Raw genomic sequence first — 21974 nt, 5'->3', positions numbered from 1 at the left:
AAGTACAGATACCCCCCAAAACGACTTAATTAGCACTTTCACTTAAGTACTTTACACCACTGCGTACTGAAGGAGGCTAATTCGTTTATTTTCGATCAGAATATTTTGTATAAAGTTAAGCATTATATTGTTTGATTATAGGAGTAACTCTGGTAGGCCTGAAACAGACTTCTCGCCTCAAGTTCAGCTGTCGGAGTCAGTTGGAGGGCCGGGGTGCACTGTCTTCATGTCATAGGCCTGCAGTAGCTAAAGATTATTAATAGCCACACCATGCCAAACCTTCACAAACATTTCTAAACTTTATTAGGGTAATATCAAAAGTAAGTCAAGCCATTGTTTATAGTGAAACTAAGAGCAGAAGAGTGAAAATAAACCAGGGAAAAAACGCACTACCCTCCTCTGTGCCCAATAAAAAAAACACACAACCCTCCCCACTCACTGCTTCTCTGTCCAACAGGCGAAGAAAGAGAGAGACATTTGATTGATCTAGAAGGTATTGACTGACATTACTTTGATATTGGAAGGATTAATGCATTAAATGTAGCCATAAATATAATTCTAATAAATAATTATATAATTGCTGTTGTGATCATTCATTAGGCCTACTCCATGATGACAAACATTTAACAATATAACATTAAATAACCTGTAGCCATTTTCCCTCCTCTCTCTAATATCACACAAAGCGTATCATCCACTAGACATGGATAGACTATGTAGGTCATTTCGCCCTTTAGAACAGTTGACTACAAAAACCTTGTATATTTCGTCCGAAGCGCGTGCCGCGCAACCATTAGCAGAACGCTCATTGGCTGTCGCGACAATATAAAGTTCCGCAGTGTCATATCTCATCAATACCGCTGGCAGCAAGCTTCATCGCAGGAGGAGAGAATCACGGCACAAAGCACTGATAACTGACAGAGGATTTACAAAGGAGTTGTTTTGTTTCACATATACATTTATTGTATTCATCAACCAAATCTTTTTCACAATGAAGGAAAGGAGACTTACCCAGCCTATGGTGGCGAGATGTAAACTGGTGTTGGTTGGGGATGTTCAATGCGGGAAAACCGCAATGTTGCAAGTCCTGGCCAAGGATTCCTATCCTGAGGTATGCGATTTCTACCTGGCACATTTGATTGGATTACAGTCTAAACCTAAATGTATAGGCCTACTGGAATAGTCAACATACATAGGCTATAAAGAGGTGATAATTATATGATAATAACAAAGAGAATGTGTCAAGTTTATATTTTCACTAATAACTGCATTGCTAGATTGTGTTAGATTTATGATAGAGTTTCAAGACATAGATTATGTATTGCTTAATTCTTATATGATACTTTATCCCAAGATAAGTATTAACTTCCTAACTGTATAATTGATAGGAAACAATTATTTCCTATTTCTTAAAATACTAAAATACCTCTTAAAATGATTTGTATTATTTTTCTGTTATCATGGAGTTGGCCTTCGTTTTGAAATGATCAGATGCCTTATTTGGTCAGACAGACAGTAGGCAGTGGCACAGTAGCCACAAACTGCGATGATCATTATATGTAAAACTAACACAATTTACACTGTATGTAAATGTAGGACTGAGGATTACAAAGGTCATCATTTCACAGGTTGACTGTATTCTAATTTCTAAATCCTACATTTACATAGTGTAATTGCCTTTAGTAGTACAAATGAACCCATTCCTTTCTGCATCCACAGACATATGTTCCAACAGTATTTGAGAACTACACAGCCTGTCTGGAGCTGGAGGACCAGCGCGTAGAGCTCAGTCTCTGGGACACGTCAGGTGAGCAATTACACTCTGCACTCTCCCTGCATACATCCAACATACCCTTACAGTAGCACTTTACTTAAAGCATTAAGGTATTTAGGCATGTATAAGCCTTTATAATGTATTATAAAAAGGGATATAATGTGTCATGTCTCTCTATACAAGGTGCTCTACCTGCAGATATAGTGGAGGGGGTTTATCATGCGTGAAATGTTCCTCCAACTTGTTCTCAGGCCGCTACCTTGAAACTCCTTTCTCTTGAACAGGAGAGAGTCCAAAAACATTCCATTTTAATGTGTCTTTATATTCAAGTTCTCAGAGGAATTGTACTGCAAAACCTGACTTACATTTCCTTGCCCACTCGCTCTGAAAACAATGCAATTTGTAAACAACAGTAGACTCATCCCCACCTTTACATTTTCACACCTCGTTTTAACCTCTCCCTAGCTCTTTCCACCTTTCTTTTTTCCACTGTTTCTATCATCATGCCATCAAAAGTGCCTCTATAGTCTAAACACTGAGATCTCTATCTGTCTCTCTGACATCCTGTGCCATATCATGGATTTCTCCGATTGTCCTATAACTAAAGTCTCAGCTCCAGGGTTCAGAGCCATCATCATCTCTGTTTCCCCAGCATTGCATCACCCTGGACACCTCTGACAATATGGTCATTGTCTCCTACTGGAAAAACAAGTCCAATCACTGCCATTCAGTTCCCTCATCTCTTGCCTTTACACACTATACAGTTATTCCTTGTAAACGTCAGACAATTGCCTCCCTCAAAGGAGAATGTTTGTCAGGCTTTTAATAATGGATTGGATCTGAAGAGAATGGCACACCTACAGTAGAAGGAGGGAATTCTATATCATGCAAATGCATTTAACACTACCCATAAAGGCATAAGTTAAATAAAGGTTAAATAAAAAAAATAAAAAATAATAATAAGTAGGTTACACTGTACATCTGCATGATGAAGCTTTTCTTAGTTCATTATTTGCTGGTTTAGTTTGTGTTTAACACGTTTCTGGAGTAGGTTAAAAATGTAATCTGTTGTTGGTGTGGTGAGAGGATGGACATCCTGTCAGCGTCTGATTTTAGCACAGAGACCTTCCTGTACAACAGAGGGGACCACATATATCGCTGTAAGCACTAATGTAAGCACTAATTTCATGTAAACATTAACATACGTTATACTTTGGTGTGTAGGCATGCATGCACACACATACGCACACCAGTGGAGGCTCCTCCTCAGAGAAAGGGGATTTTCAGAAAAATGTAAAGTGAAGCATAACAAAAGTTAGCCTTTTTAGATAAAACTGTATTAAATATATTCATGTCACCAAATATTTATTGTCACCATGTCAACAATGTCACCATGTCACCAATGTCACAATGTTACCGTGTCACCATGGTGACCAATATTTAATAACTATGAAGGTCTATAGTTGCTTCAACGGCACTCACTGGGGTAGCACCATGGTGTAGCCAGAGGACAACTAGTTTCCATCCTCCTCTGGGTACATTGACTAGGAGGCTCATGGTTCTCACCCCCTTCCATTGACTTTCACAATAATTAAAACAACTTCCGGAGAACATCCTCCAACCTATCAGAGCTCTTGCAGCATGAACTGACATGTTGTCCACCCAATAAAATGATCAGATAATTAATCTAGTACAGAAAGCATAAGCTACAGATGTGGTATAAAATGTGGTTGACTCAAAGAGAGAAAGACAATAGTTTAACAGTTTTGAACAAATTAATTTCCTTTAAAAAATGAAGGAGAAGCAAGAGAGAGAGAACAAGCTATATTTTTTGTATTTTTTTCCCTTTCACTTACTTTGCTAACGAATGCAGCTAGCTAGTTTAACCTACTCAAACACCTGGCTCAAACAGAGAGGGATGCTACATTGGCTAGCTGGCTATGGCTATCCAATACGGGAACTATTACAATTCAATGTAAGCTTTTGGATTTATTAATTTATTGCCACCGGGGCCCGCCAGTGTAACTGCTAAACTGCTTGCTGTACACTGTACTACATGATTGTAGAGGGTTTACTAACGCGTTACTTCTAGTAGCTATGTTGACTATGACGTTAGCTAATATGGTGACAATGATGTAGGCTGTGTGTAGTGGTTAGCGGTTATGGTGTGAATATTTGGCTTGGAAAGGTTTTTTCGCCTGGTCACAGACAGTTATTGTGTTGTGCAATGAATTCCACAAGGGAAAAGGTGAGAGGAGGACAGAGTATATGCGAGGAGGAATTATACAACTAGCAAAGTGAGCATGCTGTCTGTATGTGGCTGCTATGAAAGTGAACTTCATTTGCAGGTGATTAGGGGTGTGGTCATTCCTCCGATTTTGTTGAAAAAATATTCTTAAATGGAAGCAAACGGAACAAAACAAAGATAAACATACCTTAGATGGTCGAATAGAAACTCTCGTTTGCAACTGTTGGACTAATGAATACACCCTAGATCAGCTAGATGCAGGCAAGAGTGTGCAAGGCGCTATTGGATGTGCCACTGTCTGTCACCTTGATTACTAACATTTTTCTCTTGACCTGTGCACCTACGTTGTAAACTTTCATTCATAGGCTAGGTGGTAGCAACCTCATGATGGGTATAGGGGAAATTTGAGTATCATGTAGTAGCCAAACCTATCGATCTTACTGTAACGATGTGCGCTGAGAGTCGGGAAGCAAGTTCAGGGAGTGAGTGTTTTAATAAAGAAACGCAATATAATACAAAACAAGAAACACGAACAACACACATACAGGAAACTGAAACAGAAACAATAACGCCTAGGGAAGGAACCAAAGGGAGTGACATATATATACGGAAGGTAATCAGGGCAGTGATGTAGTCCAGGTGAGTCTGATGACGTGCAGGTGCGCATAACGAAGGTGACAGGTGTCCGCCTTAATGAGCAGCATGGTGACCTAGAGGCTGGAGAGGGAGCACACATGACAGTTACATTGAACTGGGTGAATGGAATATGAATGACAGTCATCCAATATGCTGTAATAGAAATAAGGCCATGCTGATAAAAAATGTTGCGTCCTCCCTCATTTTAAACGACAGCAACTGTCACTGATGCACACACACATGCACACACAACCAGATTAAGGTTTTCTAAGCAATAGTCTTTCATTTATAACATGAGAAGCATTTACTTTTTAGTTTAGGTGTCATTGTTAACGACATTTTACATACAGTACAGTATGTGTTATGCATCACATAGAACCCACGCCCTAAACACATAAATCAATGATTCTCCCCTGATACAGAGATCTTTGTTACATCTCTCTGATTTAAAGTGGGATTTCTGCACAAAAAAAGAGTTCAGCATAAATTGTTTACGAAACACAGGGGTGTGACATGGATAGAATTGTGTACTGTGCCTCTCTCTTACTCTTTCTGTATGTCTGTGTTTGTGTATGTTTGTCTGTTTGTGTGTTAATGGGAATTATTGGAGAAATATTCTACTAAGTGGGAAGGCCCATAAGTTTAGTGAAGTGATTTACTGTAGATCTGAGTGTGAGGGAGGAAGAACATTTGAGTGTACAGTGTACAGTGTGTGTGTGTAGGGGGGGGGGGGGGGGTATAATAGAGTATTGGATTCAAGCATTGTTGACCAAGGCTTTTGCCGTAGTTACCAGGGGGAGTGAATGGTGTCCTGTGCTGCAACAAATCATTCTTAATGGAACTAATGGAGTTTCTTATTCACTTGGTACTACGCTCTCCGTAGCCGATGTGAGTAAGACCTTTAAACAGGTTAACATTTATAAGGCCGCATGACTAGTCGAATTACGAGGACGCTAAGTCAGATCATGCGCTGACCAGCTGGCAAGTTTCTTCACTGGCATTTTCAACCTCTCTCTGACCCAGTCTTTAATACCTACATGTTTCAAGCAGACCACCATACTTCCTGTGCCCAAGAATGCCAAGGTAGCCTGTCTAAATTACTATTGCTCCATAGCACTCACATCTGTAGCCATGAAATTATTTGGAAGACTGGTCATGGTTCACATCAACACCATCATCCCAGACACCCTGGACCCATTCCAATTTGCATACCACCCCAACCAATCCACAGACGATGCAATCTCTATTGCACTCCACACTGGCCTTTCCCACTTGGACAAAAGGAACACGTGAGAATGTTGTTCATTGACTACAGCTCAGAGTTCAACACCATAGTGCCCTCAAAGCTCATCACTAAGCTAAGGTCCCTGGGACTGAACACCTCCCTCTTCAACTGGATCCTGGACTTCATGACAGTCTACCCCAGGTGGTGAGGTAGGCAACAACACATCTGCCACGCTGACCTTCAACACTAAGTATCTATAATGGTCCAAACACACCAACACAGTCTTGAAGAGGGACAACATGGCCTCTTCCTCTCCAGGAGGCTGAAAAGATTTTGGCCCACAGATCCTCAAAAAGTTATACAGCTGCACCATCAAGAGCATCTTGACTGGCAGAATCATCGCTTGGTATGGCAACTGCTTGGAAAACCGACTGCAAGGTGCTACAGAGGGTAGTGCGTACGGCCCAGTGTTTCACTGGGGCCAAGCTCCTTGCCATCAAGGACTTGTATTATAGGCGGTGTCAAAGGAAGGCCCAAAACATTGTCAAAGACTCCAGCCATCCAAGCCACAGACTGTTCTCTCTGCTACCGCACGACAAGCGGTACCAATGCATCAAGTCTGGAACCAACAGGACCCTGAACAGCTTCTATCCCCAAGTCATAAGACTTTTTAACAAGACTCCTAAAAAGCTAATCAAATGGCTTCCTGGACTACCTCCATTGACCCTTTTTTTCCACTGACTATGCACCAACACTGGACTCTACCCAGACACTCATACATACTTGACACCCCAACACACACACTTTCACACTCACCACATACGCTGCTGCTGTCTATGAACTATCATGTTGCCTAGTCACTTTACCCCTACCTATAAGTACACTACATAGCTACACCAATTACTCTGTACCCCTGCACATCGACATCGGTACTGGTACTCCCTGTATATAGCCATGTTATTTTTACTTGTTAAATATATTTCTTTTTCACTGTGAATTTATTAATTGTGTCACTATTTCTATATTTGATTGAATATTTTATCTTATCTTTAACTCTGCATTGTTGGAAATGGACCCGTAAATAAGCATTTCACTGTTGTCTACGAAGCATGTGACAAATAAAATGTGATTAGATGTACTGTCCTATTGAAAGCCCTGTGACTGACCCCAGCCGATCTGTTTGACCCTATAGGCTCCCCGTACTATGATAACGTCCGACCCCTGTGCTACAGCGACTCAGACGCTGTGCTCCTCTGTTACGACATCAGCCGACCAGACTCAATTGATGGTGCACTGAAAAAGGCAAGGCCCTTGTCATTGTGATCAGCATCATTGTTGATGTCAATTTCTTCTTCCTCCTCATCTTAGGTGATGATACATTATAACAACCTCATGACAGCCATATGTCCTTTTCGTTGCAGTGGAAGACAGAGATCCTGGATTTCTGCCCCAGCACACGCATCCTCCTGATAGGCTGTAAAACAGACCTGCGCACAGACGTGTGTACGCTCATGGAGCTGTCCAATCAGAAGCAGACACCCATCTCACATGAGCAGGTGAATCTTACATAATGCTCTCTCTCTCTCTCTCTCTCTCTCTCTCTCTCTCTCTCTCTCTCTCTCTCTCTCTTTCTCTTTCTCTTTCTCTTTCTCTTTCTCTTTCTCTCTTTCTCTTTCTCTTTCTTTCTCTCTCTCTCTCTCTCTCTCTCTCTCTCTCTCTCTCTCTCTCTCTCTTTCTCTTTCTCTCTCTTTCTCTCTCTCTTTCTTTCTCTCTCTCTTTCTCTCTCTCTTTCTTTCTCTTTCTCTCTTTCTCTCTCTCTCTCTCTTTCTCTCTCTTTGGTGTCTCGCTTCCTCCGTCTCACTCCTGTTCTTTCCCCTTCATGTTGCAGGGTTCCTCCATGGCCAAGCAGCTAGGTGCGGAGGCCTACTTGGAGTGTTCGGCCTTCACCTCAGAGAAGAGCATCCACAGTGTGTTCCGTACTTCAGCCCTGGCCTGCATCAGCAAGCTACAGCCCTCCACCAAGACCAGCCCTGCCCGACGCCTCTCCAAGAGACTCCTTTTCCTGCCCAGAAAGTCTGACCTCCTCTCCTCCACCTTCGGCAAGGACAAGGCTAAGGGCTGCTCCATCATGTGAGGGAGGGGGAAGAACCCAGACTGGGGTGGCCAGCGATTCACTCCATTGAACAGTCCAGCGGGCAAAAGGGGGTGCAAGGTGGTAGAGGGGCAAGGGAATCGGAAGTAAGGGGGTAGGAAGGGGTTTCTTTAGAACCCCTCTGGCCTCCCCCAACATCCTCCCCAGTCCCCACCCCCACTGACGCCCCACTTAAAAAAAACATGGTTTACTCTGTATAGGATATACTGGTCCTCTTCATGATCACCCCCCCACAAACAAACAAACAAACAAACAAACAAACAAACACACACACACACACACACACACACACACACACACACACACACACACACACACACACACACACACACACACACACACACACACACACACACACACACACACACACACACACACACACACACACACACACACACACACACACACACACGCGGTAGGTAGCCCAGTGGTTAGAGCGTTGGGCCAGTAACCGAAAGGTTTCTGGATCGAATCCCTGAGCTGACAAGGTAAAAATCTGTAAAAATTCTCAGCGAGGCAGTTAACCCCTGTTCCTCGGGCGCTGAAAAAGTGAATGTCAATTATGGCAGCCCCCCACACCTCTCTGATTCAGAGACTGAAAAATAAGTCTCCTTCATGTTCCACAATTGATCACCTGGGATGACTCTCTGGAGTTGTCATTCTTGTAGTGTGGCTGGCCATTATTGATGAGAGTACAGGATCAAGGCCTTTACAAAGATGGGTCTCTCATTCATACTTAGTGGAGAGTGTAAGAAATTGGGTAAAGGGTCTGTGAGGGTTGGGCGTGGGTGGGATGGGTGAATTTGAGCCGAAACAACTAACAGGCTGGTCCTGTCCAAAGTAAGTTATTTTTCAGTTTGTTTTGCTTTGAAATCTTTTAAGTATAAGGTGATTTATATTTTTCAGTATTCTTCAAATTTGTAATCTGCTTTCTGCCCAGTCCTTTTTAATTGTAGTTGCTTTTTTTGTCATTGTTGTTGTACTCACTGAAGTCATCTTGTATTAGGAGCTGTCTACGACCCGGCTAATAGAGGACTTCATGATTTGCACAGACAGGAGCTCTGAGTTGTTTGGACTTACAGAACACTGGAATTTAAGGGTTGCTTAGCAACTGTGTGAGCAGTGGCAGAAGTCAGCAGAATTGTGATGATGGGTGCAGTTTCTGGCTCTGAGAGAAAAGAAAGAGGGCTCCAACAGTTTTTTATTTATTTATTTCACCTTTATTTAACCAGGTGCGTCTCACCTTTCATTTGTAGCATGAGACCACTGCTAAGGTGACGGCTGGACATTTCAGTTAGTAGTGCACTGCTGAAAAACATCTGAAAAATATCTGAAAAACTAATTTGAAGCCTCCGAACTCAGTGGCAGCTCAGTGGCTTGTGTCAGAACAAAAAAAGCAATTTGAGTATCTTTTATAACCTGAGTTCCCAGCAGTGAGTGAATAAGCTCCAAATCTGCCTGGAGTGACTGAAACACTGTTCAGACTGAATATACAGCCGTCATACTGTTTCTGCTCCCACTCCTTTGCTAAGAACAGACCATGTCTGGTTGTACATATCCTGCTTTATATGCCATTTGTAAAGCTCCAAAAAGAATGCTGTTGGAACAAAACTCAGTGTTTGTGTTAAGTAAAATGGCTTCAACTTAATTTATTAATGAAATACTGTATTGCTCAATGTTGTCGTTTTATTTTTGACTGTAAATTTTGGGGTAGAATTCTTCATTTGAATGGACATAGATTTTTTTTTCCATCCATAAGTTTTCTCTTTGGTTCTGAATAAAGCTCGCCTTATATATATTCTCAGATGTCTGAGTTTTTGTGGAGTACAGGTTTGGTGGTCCATAAGGGGAAAAGTAACATCTATAAGTTGTGAATGTTTATGAGGCATTAACATATGAAGGTGACTTAAAGTGTAACATACAGTATGAAACTTAAACAGATGGCTTCACCCTAAATAGCACAACCACACTCCCTGTGATGAGGGACACTCTAGGGCCCTAGCAGCACTACCAACTCATCAAGCTCTTATCTAACTTCTGTAGAGGAGTCTTTGGGTTAAATATCCTCCTTTAACTAAGCATTATGATGAGTACTGTACATACTTGGTTGGTTGAAGTTATTGAAAATGTTGCAGTAAAACGTGAGCCATATAGAATAACTTGAGAGTTAAGAGCCATTCACAGATATAGATTACCTCTTACCTTGGGACAGACTGAGATATTGATAATGGGTGATACACACGTACTAGGACAAGACAGATCAGTCTAATGATAACAGAGCATAATTGATCAAATTGCTGAGGGATGTTGTAATTTAGTCAACATTAAATGCTCAATTTGAATCATTATAAGCTCAGAAAGACATAATTTGCCCATTAGAATGTTGACAGGGAGGGTTATTACATTACTGCAGCACATCCACCTGCAGTGAAATCTCTTCACTAAATGCTCTGCTATACTGTGATGGCAGACACATACTGTAGCTGCCCTAAGTATGATTGCATCTTAGTAACATGAGGTTTGGTAAATAGAAAAGTATATTGATGCGTTGTATTTCAACTTTACTTTGAGCTATGATGTAGGCTAAATTGCAGTTATTCATTGTGTGTCTTTAAATGATATCAAAGTGGTGTTGGATCAACAAAGCTTGCTTCAATGTTCTTACCGTGAAACAACGTAGAATCGATGATATACTGTAGCTCATTGTGAGGTTTGTCTTCGAAGAAGCCTGACATAGTTATTTTATCCCTGGTTCAAGGGTACAACATAATAATTTGCTTCTGTATGTTTGGCTGTTGAGTCTACTGCTATGATTCAACAGCAGAACATTATTTGAAAATTGAAATGGTGGAGACTAAACGTAAACAACATGTGTATAGCTGATATTTCTGTCAAAAACAGACTGGACACATGCAACTGAAGCGTAAATATAGCCTTGGGGACACCCCTCCCCCAAAACATACACACACAACCAACCTGGGTGATGCCTCTGGAGGAGGGGGTTGGGTATTTTAGTCATGTACCATACCCTGTATTAAGTATGAAGGTAAGCCCCAGATGCAGACAACGTCGAATTAACAATGGTTTAATAATCGAACAGGGGCAGGCAATAGACAGGTCAAGGCAGGCAGGGGTCAGTAAAGGTGGGGCAACGGTACCGGACGGCAGGCAGGCTCAGGCTAGGCAGAGGTCAATAATCCAGAGTTCAGGCAAAGATACAAGTCGGCAGGCAGGCTCAGGGGCAGGCAGGGTGGTCAGGCAGGCAGGCTCAGAGTTGGGACAGGCAAGGGTCAAAATCAGGAGGGCGAGGAAAAAGCTTGACTGGGAAAAGCAGGAGCTGAGAAAAACCCCTGGTTGACTTGACAAACAAGCCGAACTGGCAACAGACAAACAGAGAACACAGGTATAAATACACAGGGGATAATGAGGAAGACTGGCGACACCTGGAGGGGGGTGGTGACAATCACAAAGACAGGTGAAACAGATCAGGGTGTGACACCCTGTGCCCACAGAAGAAGTGACCTATTGGGCAGTGCCAGCACTAAAAACCATCCAAGCATCTCTGAACTGCCCTGACCAGCTCTCTCTCTCGCTCACTCATGCTCTCTCTCTCTCTCTTGCTCTCCTTTTCTCTCACTCAATTCAATTCAATTCAATTTAAGGGCTTTTTGGCATGGGAAACATATGTTGACATTGCCAAAGCAAGTGAAGTAGATAAGAAAAAAAAAGTGAAATAAACAATACAAATTAACAGTAAACATGACACTCACAGAAGTTCTGAAAGAATACAGACATTTCAAATGTCATATTATGTCTATATACAGTGTTGTAACAACGTGCAAAGAGTTAAAGTACAAAAGTGAAAATAAATAAACATAAATATGGGTTGTATTTACAATGGTGTTTGTTCTTCACTGGTTGGCCTTTTCTTGTGGCAACAGGTCACAAATATTGCTGCTGTGATGGCACACTGTGGTATTTCACCCAGTAGATACGGGAGTTTATCAACATTGAGTTTGTTTTCGAATTCTTTGTGGATCTGTGTAATCTGAGGGAAATATGTGTCTTTAATATGGCCATACATTTGGCAGGAGGTTAGGAAGTGCAGCTCAGTTTCCACCTGATTTTGTGGGCATTGTGCACTTGGCCTGTCTTCTCTTGAGAGCCAGGTCTGCCTATGGCGGCCTTTCTCAATAGCAAGGCTAAGGTTTACTGAGTCTGTACATAGTCAAAGCTTTCCTTAAGTTTGGGTCAGTCAAAGTGGTCAGGTATTCTGCCACTGTGTACTCTCTGTTTAGGGCCAAATAGCATTGTAGTATGTTATGTTTTGTTAATTCTTTCCAATGTGTTAAGTATCTTTTGTTTTCTCATGATTTGGTTGGGTCTAATTGTGTTGCTGACCTGGGGCTCTGTGGGATCTGTTTGTGCTTGTGAACAGTGCCACAGGACCAGCTTTCTTCGGGGACTCTTCTGCAGGTTCATCTCTCTGTAGGTGATGGCTTTGTTATGGAAGGTTTGGGAATCACATCCTTTTAGGTGGTTGTAGAATTTCGGCCTAATTCTGCTCTGCATGCATTATTTGGTGTTTTACGTTGTACACAGAGGATATTTTTGCAGAATTCTGCATGCAGAGTCTCAATTTGGTATTTGTCCCATTTTGTGAATTCTTGGTTGGTGAGCGGACCCCAGACCTCACAACTATGAAGGGCAACAGGCTCTATAACTGATTCAAGTATTTTTAGCCAGATCCTAATTGGTATGTCAAATTTTATGTTCCTTTTGATAGCAAAGAAGGCCCTTCTTGCTTTGTCTCTCAGCTCGTTTACAGCTTTGTGGAAGTTACCTGTGGCGCTGATGTTTAGGCCGAGGTATGTATCGTTTTTTGTGTTCTCTAGGGCAACGGTGTCTAGATGGAATTTGTATTTGTGGTCCTGGTGACTGGACCTTTTTTGGAACACCATTATTTTTTGTTTTACTGAAATGTACTGTCAGGGCCCAGGTCTGACAGAATCTGTGCAGAATATCTATGTGCTGCTATAGGTCCTCCTTGGTTGGTGACAGAAGCACCAGATCATCAGCAAACAGTAGACATTTGACTTCAGATTCTAGTAGGGTGAGGCCGGGTGCTACAGACTGTTCTAGTCCCCTCGCTAATTTGATGGTATATATGTTGAAGAGGTTGGGGCTTAAGCTGCATCCCTTTCTCACCCCACGGCCCTGTCTGTGGGAAGAAATGTGTGTGTTTGTGTACATGGATTTCATAATGTCGTATGTTTTTGTCGTAATTTGGTAAAAAGCCAATTTTACATTTGCTCAGTGCATTGTTTTCACTGAGGAAATGAACTAGTCTGCTGTTAATGCAGAGGATTTCCCCAAAGTTGCTGTTAATGCATATCCCATGGTAGTTATTGGGGTCAAATTTGGCTCCACTTTTGTGGATTGGGGTGCTCTGTCCTTGGTTCCAAATATTGGGGAAGATGCCAGAGCTAAGGATGATGTTAAAGAGTTTTAGAATAGCCAATTGGTATTTGTGGTCGGTATATTTTATTATTTCATTGAGGATACCATCAACACCACAGCACTTTTAGGGTCTCTCTCTCTCTCTCTCTCTCTCTCTCTCATAGATGTCCTCTCCCTCTTGCACTCTGTCCCCTCTTCTCCACCCCCTTCTGTATTTATATCATTCCTTCTCATGATCTTTGTCCGCCTCTGTATCTCTGTCTGTGTCATGCTGTCCCTCTCGGTGCCATGATGATACAGTATATTCACACAGGAGCAGCTGAGAGTTTCAGATTCCTGAGCTTATCAGAGACAGACAACGTAATCCTAAGTGACACACACACACACACACACACACACACCGTAATAAAGGTGGGCAGAGACACATCTGTCCAGGCTCAGAGAGCATCTGAGCTGGGGTGGTGTCTGTGCCTGTGGGGTTGTCTGAGACACAGGGAAAGTCAGCAGAAAGAGGCCAAGGTGAGAAACACTTTCCTGTTGACAATCTATGACAGATCTCCTCTCCTGCCATATCCTGGCAATGATCCATGGATCAACTGCAAGTTTTGTATTTTTTACAGTACAAATGATCTACAATGCTAATGGGCAGAGTGGTGAAGATAAGGTGTTTGTGGTGATTCACCAAAGATTTGCTGTCTCTGTCTGTCTGTCTGTCTGTCTGTCTGTCTGTCTGTCTGTCTGTCTGCAGTACATAGGCTTACCACAAACACATGCACACTTGCACACATGCACACATGCACACAAGGTTGAAAATAAATTCCCAGCATGAGCCAGGAGTCCTGGCAAATTAAGCAAACATCTGGCCAGACACCGCAAGTTCATTTAGCCAATGAGCCACGACAGGTTGCTCCAGGGCGTGTGTGGCTATTGTGAATTGGTAAATGTTTTTTTGGCACAGCCCAGGCCAAGCTCTTTGGCTATAGACTGCAGCCGTTTAAGGAGGCCATTTTGTTTTCACAGTTGTTTTTGCTGTACAATATGTTTGGATCCAAATACAGTATCTTTAATTTGGTGTGGAAGAAGTTCCCAAAAGGATTTATTCGAGATTCATTAGTACAAAACCAAACATCAAAGATTACAAAAAATCCTAACATAAACACATCTGTTTCTTTGTCATTTTTTTATGGCACACTTCGGAAACCTGTCATTTGAAATACATTGGAGAAAGGCCCAGATGTCATTACCATAAATATGCAATTTATTATTTTCCCCTTGTGGATGGAAGAGAGGGGCCTGGGGTGGAGTGGGGCAATGAGAGGGTAGCCGAGGTTGGGGAATTAGGAGCCACAGAGAGGGTGATTTAGGGGGAGAGTTCAACCCCAGTGGTCTGAAATCCTCTTGGGACCCGATGGGGGTTCAACTATTAGCCTGGGAAAATGGCCGATCTGCAGTGTTGCTCTTTACCAAATAAGTACATCATCTATCAGACATTGCCTCCCACACACACACACACACACACACACACACACACACACACACACACACACCGCCTCCATCAGACATGGCACAGAGACGGCAGGAGAGTGAGAAAGGGGGCAAGGAAGGGGAGTCAGAGCTATGCTGCCTGATTACTGATGAGCTGTCTGCACCCAGTGAGACACACACACACACACACACACACAAAGCCTCCCCCTGAGCGAGCGCTACTGCGGCCGCTGTGACAATGCCATAACTCCTGTCTCCTAAATGGGTCTCTATGACACAGGCTCAGTAGAGCGAGGAGGGGGAACTGACGTTTGTGTCTGTACCCTCTGAGCATCTGTCTCACCATGTTTCCATCCTAATGTGTATGTGTGTGTATGCGTGTGAATGTGTATGTGCATGCGTGCCTATTTCTCCCTGCTTCATCTATGTGTGTGTGTGTGTGTGTGTGTGTGTGTGTGTGTGTGTGTGTGTGTGTGTGTGTGTGTGTGTGTGTGTGTGTGTGTGTGTGTGTGTGTTTGTCTGCATGTGTCTATTTGTTTATTTCTACATCTGTATGTCTGTTGATTTGTATCTACATGTTTGCAGGTCTGCTTGTCTACACCAATTTAATATCCACAGCTAGTAAGATGGAGCGACACACAGAAGCGTAACAAGAAATAAAGAGGGGCGCTCACCTTCTAGAATCACATAGGACTTCATCTAAGTGAACCTCTGTCATGACATCCCATAGATATCTGTTTGATTTCTCTATCCAGAGCTATTTTGATGTAATGAGATCAGGCAGCCCTGTAGCATCAGTCTGTGCATGGCTGTGTGCTCTGGGCTGCCCAATGAAGCACATAGACTTCCCCTGACCGCATACACCAAGGCTTTTCTGTAGGCCCCGCACCCGCAGGACAGAGACATTTAAATATGAACTATATTCAACGATATTAGCATACTTAATATTATCACAATCAAACCAAATTTGAACAGCATTTATGGTAAAATGTCATCCACTGACAGTACATCACCTCTATTATTGCCATGCTCTTATTATTCAACCATTCTTCTCTGTCTGGTTTATCTTGTATTGCTCATCGTTAGCTGTATTATGGTGATAGTAATTGGAGCAGTGGGATGAGAGTTAGCAATAGTGGTTATTAGAATGTGTGCTATGGCCTGAACACTGCATCATCGTCTCGTACCCATGTGTTTGTACGTTCAGTCCTACGGGGTTCCTTTAATCTGTTTGCATGTGTGTGTGCATCTCTGTCCTGTGTATACCACTAAGCAGTTTATGCTGTGTACTCCGCATATCTCCCATTCCCATGTGTAGCCGACATAGGTGAACAGCAGTGGCCCTGTTGGCTCACACATGCCTGCACTCTGTTCACGTCTGCTGGATTGATGTCCTCCTATGTGACCCCCAGGCAAACCCTCTCTCTCTGCCCTACTACAGAGACCCCATAAGTTTACCCATCCTGCCCCCGCATCACCTTTCCATCCTCCCCCATCCCCAGTTTGGCAAGCCCCGCAAGCATGTTCACAGTGAATGCACTTATTTAGCCGTTTAATTAGACAACCAAGCTTGGCATCGGAGTATAAGGGGTGGGGGTTGGAGCACTGGGCGTGTTGGGGGTGGGGGGTTTTGTACGTGGGAAAGGAATGAGGGCAGGAGGTTGATGTTGTTGTTGGAGGTTTGAGGTGTATAGATAGATATATGGAGGTCAGGTCAAGTAACTGTGGCTCATCTTCTGATTGCAGGTTTTGTTTTGTCTAGTTTGCATCATAGTCCTAATTTCCCTTAAACAATAGCATGGCTTATCTTTCCTGCATGCCCTTGAATCAAGACGAAGGTGTGCATAGGTTTAAATGGATAGATCAGCAATCCACCATTTGTGTGCATTTCAAAGTACCAAAAAAATATGAAACTATTGAATGATTTTGGAAGGGCTTCTTCAAAATGTAACACTAATCAACACTACATCGCCCTATACAACCAATCATTGATGTCCTCTGGTTCAAAAGCCTATAGTATTGACGTGCACCGAACTAATGCACCGAACGATCCTGCAAAATGACCAATGATCCCACAAGGCAGACCCTGTGCCATAACAGAGGTGAATTAAGCTTTCTGGATAAACAGAAGCTAATTAGGTCAGTTAGAATTCCCAATCGCATTCGAATATTCATGGAGAGTCACCTGTGTGCTATCCAGTTCATGCCAGTTCTTGTGTTGGCTACTCACTACAGCATACAACACATACTGTAGAACAGACAACTGCAGCTACCCTGTAGCTATTGGATGCCAACAGTGTACACTGCACAACAAATTGTCCACTCTGCTGTTTGATGATTATATGCCCTTGAAAAAGACAGAGCCCTCTGCCAAGATGTATGACCTCTGGACATTTCTCTGGGAATGAGGCATTCCTTCCTCACACAGGAGAAGCAGGAAGGAACATCCATCCAGTAAGAACACACGGTATCAGGTTGATGATATAGCTTGTAGGAGACTTTGTTTAATTTTCACTCCGTACTTATTATGATTTAGTCAGGAGCAAGCAAAGAACATGACATTTTCTCTCAAATCTCTCTTTGTCAGAGAATGTATTTTGTGGCAAGAACTAGGTAGTCATAGCAACAGTAGGATTGCATAAAATGTGTGTGTGTGTTTGTGAACTATCTGCTGAGGTTTTTCATACACCAAAACATGCACAATCATGTCGTTGACCTTGATGTGTCCATACACTCTTTTGTGAGGAAATCCTTCACCTTGAGATGTCTTTTGTCACTACCTACAGAGCCTATATCCCATTACACTTCAAATGTCGATACGTAGCGTTTGGTAGATGTACATAGCTTTGTTTTACAACAGTGACACTGAAGCTGTGTATGAATGTGGAGATACAGTATTAACCCCTTCTACACTTGTGCCTCATTTTCACCTTTTATTACTTCTCCTCTTTTGTCCACAGATGAGAAAAGACTAAACAAAATTCAAAGAGAGAAAGATTCTCATTAACCGCCTTACCCCATATTCATAACAGGATCCACCGTTACTATGCAACCTAGTGAACAACCATTGTATAATTCACCCTTTGTATTTGTCAGTTTCACCCCTGGTTAGCATCAACTTTGATCTGCCTCCATGCTGATATAGTTTCCCCACCGTAGCTGCTCCACACCTCTCTCTCAACCTCCCCTGGAGCCAAAGACAGGCCCAGAATAAGAATCAGCTCCTCTCTCATCTCAGTGCCTGGCGAGGCTGTCTCCAAACTCTGTGTTTCCCTTGCACAGACTATAGTACATTTTGAGAGGCCTGATAGGAAGAGTGTTACAGTACAGTGACATTGATACTCTGACAAACCCTGCAAAAGCCATCAACTTACTGTCACCTATACTCATTTTATGCCTTGCTGTTCCTGCCTGCTTGTGTGTGTGTCCTATGTGGGAGTGGCTGTGGGATTGTGGATCCAAATGGCAGATACAACAAATCATCCCTCAATTAGTTCATCCCGATAAAATTACACTCAATCACAGAGAGAGCCATTCTCTTTTTAAAATCTGCTGACTACAGTGCAGAGACAGTAGGCAGAGGGTGGGGGTGGAGGGAATGGGGCATGTGGCTTTTAGTGAGATAGGGAGAGGAGGTCCCATGATTCTAGTGGCAGTGAGGGTAAAGCGGGAACAATAACTCCAAGGACAAATGGGGGAGAGGTGAGCGGCAACCAAGCATGAATTGGTTCTGAGAGAAACCCCTGCCATTCACTGACTGGAACCATATCTACAGGCTCTACACTAACAGAGGGCTGATTAAATCTCACTTGGCAAAATAGAGCTGGGCTGTCTCTATTTCCCTCACCCTCCATCTGTCTCTACCACCTACCTGTTTCCTGATATTGCACATGAATGGGGAGCTAGAAGCCCTTCCAATATTAGGCGATACACAGTTAGGTGGCGATTTCCTTTTCTTTCATTGTTACCAAAGGCAGAGAAATATAGAAGGGGAATGCCACAAATTCATTCCAACAAACGTAGGCCTAATTAATTGATATTCTATTGATAGAATGTTTCCGTTCTGTTCTCCAGAGCATTGTAATAAGACTACTCAAAGGGAGTGTTCTTCTCTCAAAGGAAGGGGAACACAGATTATCAAACTATTGAACACATATCACACCCATTACCTAAAAATAATGAAATCTTCAAGTTAGTTGTGTGAGTGAGGGGCTGTGTTTACATACCAATTTGCTGAAAATTGCTCAAGACCCAGATTCCATGTACTGTTTGTTCCATTTAGATGGCAGACCAGGGATTAACAAAGCAAACTAGGGGCCAAACAGGCTGCATCTCATAATATAATGATTATTCTCTTGGGGATCTTCAATTAATACATGTGTAAAACCCTTTATATCTGGCCTACTGTATCCATAGGCTATGTGAGGTTGTTTACATGGGCCACTACATCGTTTACTTGACTGTATATATCAGAGAGCAACAGACTAGAGCAGTTTCTGATGTCTGGTTGAAAACACATTTAAGCAAGTTTGCCACCTTGTGTTTCAAAAGTGCATAACAGCTCAATGATTTACCACGCAGGCCATGATCAAATCAAATCAATGTTTTTTGTCACGTGCGCCAAATACAACAGGTAGACCTTACAGTGAAATTATTACTTATCTTGTACCAGTGTTTCTGGGGAGGTGTAATGAAAATGGTTTTAACACAATGCTGAAACCACTGACCTGGCAGTGTAGTGCCGGAGGAAAAACCTCTCCCTCAACGTCAGCAAGACCAAGGAGCTGATCATGGACTACAGGAAACGGCACGCCAACCGTCCACATTAACGGGCGGCAGTGGAGCAGGTAGACAGCTTCAAGTTCCTTGGTGTCCAAATCACTAAAGACTTAAAATGGTCCAAACACACAAAGCAGTCGTGAAGAAGGCGCGACAGTACCTCTTTCCTCTCATGAGGTTGAAACAGTTTGGCATGGGCCCTCAAATCATGAAAAGGTTATACAGCTGTACCATTGAGAGCATATTGACTGACTGCATCACTGCTTGGTATGGCAATAGCACCGCCCTCGATATTCAGACGTTGTGGAAGAAAGACCCGGAAAAACTTCAAAGACCTAAACCACCCAAGCCAAATACTATTTTTTCTGTTGCCACATGGCAAGAGGTACCAGTGCATCAAGTATGACACCAACAGGCTTTTGAGCAGCTTTTATTCCCAAGCAATATGACTGAAAAATATCGAACAAAATAGCTACACGGACAGAGTTGACCTTGTATATTTATTGACCTTTTCTTTAAATACTTGCACTATATTTTTGTCCATTAAAATAACATCAAATTGATCAGAAATACAGTGTGGACATTGTTAATGTTGTAAATGACTATTGTAGATGGAAATGGCTGATTTTTAAGGGAATATCAACATAGACTTACAAAGGCCCATTTTCAGCAACCATCACTCCTGTGTTCCAATGGCACGTTGTGTTAGCTAATCCAAGTGTATCATTTTAAAATGCTAATTGATGATTAGAAAACCCTTTTGCAATTATGTTAGCACAGCTGAAAAGTGTTGTTCTGATTAAGGAAGCAATAAAACTGGCCTTTAGACTCGTTGATTATCTGGAGCATCAGCATTTGTGGGTTCGATTACAGGCTCAAAATGGCCAGAAACAAATAACTTTCTTCTGAAACTCGTCAGTCTATTCTTGTTCTGAGAAATGAAGGCTATTCCATGTGAGAAATTGCCAAGAAACTGAAGATCTCATACAACGCCTTCACAGAACAGCACAAACTGGCCCTAACCAGAATAGAAAGAGGAGTGGGAGGCCCCGGTGCACAACTGAGCCAGAGGACAAATACATTAGAGTGTCTAGTTTGAGAAACAGATGCCTCTTCAACTGGCAGCTTCATTAAATACTACCTGCAAAACATCAGTCTCAGCGTTAACAGTGAAGAGGCGACAAAACAAGCACATGTCTAAGTGACTCCAAACTTTTGAACGGTAGTGTATCTAACTCCATCACTTCAGTATCCTTTCCCATGTAAATATGGTATTGGAACTGACTTTTTAAATATTTCCTGTAAATAGTATGCTTACCTACTTACTTCATTGTGTATTTATTATTCTTATTTCTCATGTTTTTTTCTAGTAATATTGTTATTGATTGCATTGTTGCAAGAAAGGCATTTCACTGTACTTGTAGTTGTGCATGCGACATTGAAATTTGAAACTACTGTATGAGGTATGGATGAACTCCACTGTTCAACGACCCCGGTTATTTTACACCTGTGCGCTAAACTCAGAAACTACAATTCCCAAACTCTGAATCCGCTGTTAATTTCCTGTGGTGTCGTATAAACTGTAACTCAGTAAAAATGTTGAAATTGTTGCATGTTGCGTTGACATTTTTGTTGAGTATAGTTATGGAGAGCCCAATATTGGTGTTGCATGTTGCGTTGACATGTTTGTTCAGTATAGTTATGGAGAGCCCAATATTGGACTAAAGGAGCCTCTCTAAAATGACTTTAGTCCAAGGACCTCAGCCACATGTTCTGTTTAAAGGGTCAATTAGCTCTGGAAGCCAAAAAATCCCATCTAAACGTGAACCGATTCTCAATTGTTCCACGGTTCTAGAAACAAATCCATCTACTTTCATATCACAATTTTTTTTTCACAAATGCAAAATACACACTTACTGTGTACTCTGTTTTAAAACCGTTTTAGCCGACAGTCTTTTTCAGTCACAACGTGTTTGTGGCGTCTCTTCCGTTTACACACAGGTGTTCGGAGACGCGTATAGCTAATTAACACAGATAGTCCACACGGTCTTACGTCAGTTTTCCCTAAACAAGCGCAATATGTAAATATGGCCGTGTGTGAACCCTAACCCTATAAAGCTGTGTATCAATTGAACCTTTTGTTTTTTGGGAAATAATTTCTAGCCGATATGAAAGATATGGTCCCTTATGCTTCCAAAACCACATCACAAGCGAT

The 21974-nt window shown here is 42.3% G+C and overlaps 1 protein-coding gene across 1 annotated transcript; it reads left to right on the top strand.

Moving 5' to 3' along the window:
- Positions 1-850: 850 nt before the first annotated feature.
- LOC110491119 (rho-related GTP-binding protein Rho6) lies at positions 851-9825 on the top strand. The gene is made up of 5 exons (XM_036947350.2): positions 851-1111; positions 1720-1807; positions 7076-7185; positions 7305-7439; positions 7772-9825. Exons 1-5 carry the CDS (start codon positions 992-994, stop codon positions 8015-8017), a joined length of 699 nt encoding a protein of 232 aa, XP_036803245.1. The 5' UTR covers positions 851-991; the 3' UTR covers positions 8018-9825.
- The last annotated feature ends 12149 nt before the right edge of the window (positions 9826-21974 follow it).

Source organism: Oncorhynchus mykiss, chromosome 16 (genome assembly GCF_057628025.1).
Source record: "Oncorhynchus mykiss isolate SJ-2025 chromosome 16, ASM5762802v1, whole genome shotgun sequence".
In the NCBI taxonomy this organism is placed as follows: domain Eukaryota; kingdom Metazoa; phylum Chordata; class Actinopteri; order Salmoniformes; family Salmonidae; genus Oncorhynchus; species Oncorhynchus mykiss.
This window is presented reverse-complemented; position numbering and strand designations above follow the sequence as displayed.

What these genes read in the sequence shown, in the direction of transcription:
- LOC110491119 (XM_036947350.2), top strand. Translation starts at nt 992, where the DNA reads ATGAAGGAAAGGAGACTTACCCAGCCTATGGTGGCGAGATGTAAACTG. An exon ending in CCAAGGATTCCTATCCTGAG is followed by an intron (nt 1,112 to 1,719) that starts GTATGCGATTTC and finishes CTGCATCCACAG; the next exon opens with ACATATGTTCCAACAGTATT. An exon ending in TTGATGGTGCACTGAAAAAG is followed by an intron (nt 7,186 to 7,304) that starts GCAAGGCCCTTG and finishes TTTTCGTTGCAG; the next exon opens with TGGAAGACAGAGATCCTGGA.